The sequence below is a fragment of the Dendroctonus ponderosae genome, unplaced genomic scaffold, assembly GCF_020466585.1.
Source record: "Dendroctonus ponderosae isolate FM_Combo_2020 unplaced genomic scaffold, Dpon_F_20191213v2 Dpon_F_20191213_1, whole genome shotgun sequence".
NCBI lineage: Eukaryota > Metazoa > Arthropoda > Insecta > Coleoptera > Curculionidae > Dendroctonus > Dendroctonus ponderosae.
In genome coordinates, this window is record NW_026017110.1 from 30,525,766 (window position 1) to 30,531,828 (window position 6,063).

The following is a 6,063-nucleotide window of genomic DNA, read 5'->3' on the forward strand; positions in this document are numbered from 1 at the left end:
ATAATCACATCGTTCTCCGAAAGAGTTGACTCCCGTGGTGCACTAACCACATTAGAGGGCAGCTCAAAAGTAGTGGAAACTACCCACTTCACAACTAGTGTCGTCACGTATTATACTGCATTTGTTTAGAAACACTCTGTTTACCCAAGAGGTGCAAACTGGATTTCCTTCGGCACTAGAAACCTCTGTTCTACAACACTATAATGTGTCTGTTGACTTTTATTATGCCGCGTCCAACCAAACGAAAAGTTCAAGTACGGAAGACGAAAGTATTGCGCGTTGGAAGTTTGTGTCAATCCATCCCTGATCGGGTCTTTCACGACAGATCAAAAGAAATAGTGCCCGTTTACTTTTTGACAAGATTTATTTTTTGTAGGTAGGTTCCTGCCTATTGACAGCCCTTTCGTGCCCCTATCCAGCAAAACCGCTGTCAAAAGTATTCGTCTCCTATTCTTGAACCGCCTCCTAACATATTGGCGAGGAGAGAGACATTAATCTTGCCTGTCTTTGGTCTATGTCGTATTCTATTCCCAGCTGCTTTTATATTCCGTATCTTTCACGTCATTAATTTATGTCTTCTAGTAACGTATTTCTTTTAATGTCATTTTTTCACCTGCATCTGAAATCTGTATGTCTATACATATTTCGAAGTACTGTATATTGACTGGAAGAAACGTTAGGGGCAATACCCGTAAGTCATGCCGCGTTCAGACATAAAACGTTACTGTCTCAGTCTTACTCAGTCGTGTCACGATTCGTTTTAGTTTCCCGTCAAAAACTGACCATACGCGCATTGCAACGAACTTTCAATGCACCTTCTGTAGTCCAAACCTGAAATTTTGGAATATCGGCTATTGATGATATTCTATTTCCATGCGAAATGTAAGTGTGGAGGCTTTCGCACTGTTTCCTAGGCCGGGCTGGGTAGCTCAGTGAATTTTTAGGACTTCACGCAGTGCTGCGCAAATGGCTTGGTGCGTCAACCCAATGCACCGCGGCAGTATCGCAGTTCCGTTGCTGAAAAACGTTACTTATTAAAAATGAGGTAACTTTTTGTTGTTGTTTGGTCAGTGGTAAAAAAAATGTTGACCGTTTTCTTAGATGTTAAAATTCCAGTCTTAGCTCTCGTAAAGCTTTAATCTGCTTTAATAAATGAGTTACAACTCAGAGAGCGGCTAGAACTCAAAAGCGTAACTCAGCACAGTGTTCCCCAGGCCTACTTTTTCCGGTCGAAATCGGCATTAGCGCGTGATTGAGAAGCGGGCTTTATAAATACCATAACAGTTCTAAGAAATGCAAATTCTGGGACTAGAACACCTTTTTTGCAGTAAAATTGACCAAATTTTGTTTTCAGAAAAAAGTCATTTTTAGGATCTAGTAGAAAGTGTATTATCTGTTATTATCGAATAGCATATAATAAAGGTGTTTTTAACAACGGGCGGCTTGTGAGAGATTGAAGAGTATTTGAGGGTAAAGTAGCCATGTTTTTTTTTTTAGATGATAGATTAGTGCATGTGTTAGTTTTAGTTCGAAAACTAACACATGTACAATATTGTGTTTTTAAAAATATGCATTTTTAAAATAACTTTTTTGTTAATCAATAATTATTTTAAATATGCACGTTTTGAGGGGCGGACTTCCTTAATGATGGACTGTCCGACACAATGACGGACTTATGAGCACTTTATTTGAACCTTGTGTAAAAATTCGATACTATCGATGTTTGCTTAATAACGTACAATGCACTTTCTTTCTCTGTATTATATGTATTTTTTTGTTTTCTAACTAGGACTATGGATGTGTGTCATTTCGGTCGTTTAATAGTCAAAAAAATAGTTTAAATAAACCTTTATACAGGGTGTCCCGAAATTAGGTATCCAAGAAAAGGTACTCTTAATTTACTTCGCTCAGACGCACCGTTTGCCAACCAAATGACTTTAAAAATATCACTGTTTTATAAAATTGTGTTAAATATTATCAATATCCCTAAATCTATTGTAAGCATTTTTACTTTTAACGAGTAAGGAAAAACTAGTGAATGCCTTCGTGCAATTTTTTTGATTATTAAAAAACAAGATAAAGGATAAAAAAGATTGCACTAAGACATACAACACATGCTTTAATTTAAACCATATTTTCAGATCGGAAGAATGACTCATAGGCAAGGATTGCATGCTTTCCATTATAAAAGGGTACATGATTTAAGGGCCAACAGATTTTCCAACACGTACAGGATTTTGCCGTTGGACTCTCAGTCACCAACATGATTTAAAAATAATTTTATGGTCGGATAAGGCAACCTTTTCAAGAGGCAAAGCATTTAACAGTCATAATACTCATTTTTGGAGCCTCGAGAGTCTGAGAGTGGTTCGAAGGGCAAACTTCCAACATAGGTTACCTTTCAATGTATAGGCAGGTGTCATAGGGGATATGTTGATAGGACCGATTATTTTACCAAATAGGTTAAATACCCATAATTATTAAAATTTTCTACAACATGATCTGCAAGAACTGCTAGAGGATATTCCTATAAACACTCGGTTAGAAATGTTTTTCCAGTATGATGGGGCCCCGGCCCACTTTGGCCAACCTGTGAGAAATTGGCTAAACCAACATTTTCCAAGCTGGTGAATAGGTCGAAGTGGCCCAGTACACTGGCTAGCTCGATCGCCTGATCTAAATCCTTCGGATTATCATCTGTGGAGTAATGTGTCCAATATTGTTTGTCACAGAAGTAGATAGCCCAGAAGAGCTTCTAAGGCGGATTTGCGTAGCCAGAAATCAAATGAAACAAGCCCCTTTTGAAATTCTCCGTGCCACCCAGCATATTAGGAAAAGGTCCAGAGTGTGCATTCAAGAAAATGAAAATTTGTTTAATATTTACTCCAGTAAATTAGTGTTGATAATAATATTAATTTAAAATATAAAATGTGTATGGATAGCTGTGATATTTCGCTTTGCTTGCTAAGATTTTCATTTGTTAAGTCATTTAGTTGGAAAATGGTGCGTCTGAGCGAAGTACATTAGGAGTACCTTTTCCTCATAAAATACTTCAGGTTTCCACAATTTGTAGAGAAAAAGGTTGATTTATAGTCTCAGAAAAAGTTAGAGTTTTTTTGTACTTCTAGTACCACTGTTTCTCTGTTAAATATTTTTTAATTAAAAATAACATAAAAATTCTTAATTTTTTTATTATTTAAATATGATCGTCAAAAAAAATTATGTGCATGGCAGAAATAAAAAAAAACAAAATTCTGCCATATTTACAATAATTATATAATAAATTTAATAAGAACTTCCTCAGAATTCATAGTAAAAAATACACGAATCCATTTAAAAAATTGGCGAGGTTTCCCAAAAAAGTTGAAATCACCTCTGGGTTTTCCCTTAGCAACTACACAACTTTTGTATAAAATATTTTCTTGATATTTGCCTGGCTCTTTTAAAATAAGCCACTGTTAATTTTCAGTTAAAACAACGTCTGCTGAAAAGTGATGTGATTCTGAAAATGTTGTGTTGTTTATCTTATGTTTAATATATTATTGTGATAATTCTTTGTTGTTCTTTAATTTATGCATTTTTAAGTAAAATGGATATAACAGGAATATAAATACATATAATAAAAAAATACATTTCTTTTCTGTTGGTCGGTTGGGAACATTGGAAATTTGTATGTAGTCTGTGTTCTGTGTGTCATGATCTGTGGATAGGAAGCTAGACTGGCTAGACTTTTAAGGTTATGTTCAGTAATTAGTCGCTTGCGTTGGTTGCTGGGATTGCTATCAACAGTGGCCTTTATTTTAGTAAGATCTAATTCTTATTAAACTGTATTAACATTGATTGACAAGTGATTCATCAACGGTATTCAAAATGCCGCGAATTATGATAAAAGGTGGTGTATGGAGAAACACAGAGGTAAGCTATCACTAGTAATACAGTAGTAATACTGATGTCTCAATGATGTGCATTCATGCAGTTTATACGGTATTAAAGCTGTAAAATACAGATCTGTTATTAGGCAGAAAGTTAGTTTGATAGAAAATTCTAAAAGTTACCATTCTATCTAAAACTTTACGGCTTCAAGACCTTCAAATAGCTTGGTTTATTTCATATCGGTTTAAGCCGCCTTTTGAACTTGTTGTTTGAAATATGCATTTCCATGTTTACTCAATACAGTTTCAACGTCACATACCTTATAACATCTACGTGTAAAAATATTTACACCGTCTTAGGTATGTGGCCGATAATATGCCTCTATTACAAGGTAAATATATTCTATGTTGCACTATGAAAGCAGAGTTCACAAACATATAGGACGTCCAGAATTCATGCTAGAAAATTGAGTGATTCTACATAAAAAAAATTAAATTTTTAGTGCATACTTACCTATAACGTATTAAATATTTTAGCTGCTGGTGCTTTGATTATTTTTAAATGTGGAATACCAACAACAAATAGTCAGTGCTTTCTTAAATCTAAAATCCCTTATGGCAACTGAGCAGAATTCACTTTTTGCGAGAAGTAACACGTTGTAGTTTTTTCATTTACACTCTTTTTAAATAGGTAAATAACATTGCAACACATAATAGAGCTCACAAATACTTACCTGCAGGAGTGTGGGCCAAATTGAACACTTTTAAATGGAAACTTCTATTTCTATAGCAGACCTACATAAACTGATGTCGAATGTCCTTTGTGATTTTTCAATATCTCGTATGGTTTGAGACATTAGGCTCTTTTGCAAAAATTTGCACTTGGAAAGGTCCTCTAACTCTTTTCCTGTGTTTCATAAAATCTTTTAACGGAAACATTTCCAAAGCAACTTTTCCACATGGTATTTAATAATGTACGTTTTATTTAAGGTAAACAAATACTTTTCTAGTTATTAACAAAAATTACATAATTTTAAATGAGGCATTCGGTATATTTTATCATATTTGTTTTGAGTTTGAAATTACCTTTCTAAAAATATGGTACATTCTATGATTTGCTAATTGTTAACAATAAATTTTTAATTTCGTTAAAATAGAGTTTAAGAAAAGTTGTTATAAAATAATCGACTTTTATTGCAGTCGTTCTATATACAAATATAGTCGGTTTTCTATTACAGAAGCTACAACTCTTAATTCTGCTGTTTCATTCCCCATGGCAGTATGCTGCCTCTTTTTTCATTTCTTCTCAAAAAATGTATCTTCAATTTCCGCCATTTTCCAAAAAAAAATTGAAGGCGTCCTTAAATAAGGACGTTAGGCAAATGGGCAGTTAAACAGGGATATTAATATCTAGTAATACTGATTTATTTGTAACCACATTATAATTTAAAAGAATATCGAATATCCAAATGAATACAAGAAAAGAACGGGAAGATTAAATTATTGAACAACTTAGAGTCTAGAATCGAGTTATTGATTTTTGTGGTAAGTCTTGAAGCAATCCATGTGCAATGCGATATCGCATTTTGAACACTTCTTTTGCACTTTTTTATGGCATATATATAAAATATATATATATATATTGTAACGGAAATGGCCTGGGGTACTCACGTTTGGAATGGGGGATCGAAATTCATTCAAATATGACACTGACAAGCGGGAAGTTTTGCACCTGTTCTGGAGATTTCTAGAACTATCTGGAATACCTGGAGAAAAGGATATAAGCGACGACGAGAACCAGACGGGGGGGAYAYAGTGAAGTGASAGGAGCGACCYAGTGCAGAAGAAGGMTWAAKRCCGSGAGRCGGAAARSCGTGTTTTCCMTGTGTTYRTGTTATRGTTWGTGAAGTTGACYMTAARTTWGAAGTTAGTTTGTTCCTGTTCCGTAGTTAAAGTTGTACCGAGTGGAATAAAAGTTGTAAGCTGAAGAAAGAGTTTAATACTCGGCCATCCACGGTACAATATATACAGGGTTGCTCATTAGTGCGTCAAAGTGCGATATCTCAGTAAATATGAAGTTTACAAGAAAATTCGTTCAACGAAAGTTTTTCACGTTTAAAAGGTCCACATTCTAAAATTACTTTCCAATATACAGGGTGCATCATAAACGTGTGGTAGTTACCAACTCTGG

General features: G+C 34.6%; 1 protein-coding gene across 1 annotated transcript in view; it reads left to right on the top strand.

Moving 5' to 3' along the window:
* The first annotated feature begins 3,731 nt into the window (after window positions 1-3,731).
* Window positions 3,732-6,063, top strand: part of LOC109541871 (cell division cycle 5-like protein) — a 29,803-nt gene continuing 27,471 nt past the window's right edge. Inside the window, exon 1 of the mRNA XM_019910861.2 lies at window positions 3,732-3,915. Within this exon, the coding sequence (XP_019766420.1) occupies window positions 3,871-3,915 (45 nt within the window). The 5' untranslated portion in view covers window positions 3,732-3,870. The remainder of the gene's footprint in view (window positions 3,916-6,063) is intronic.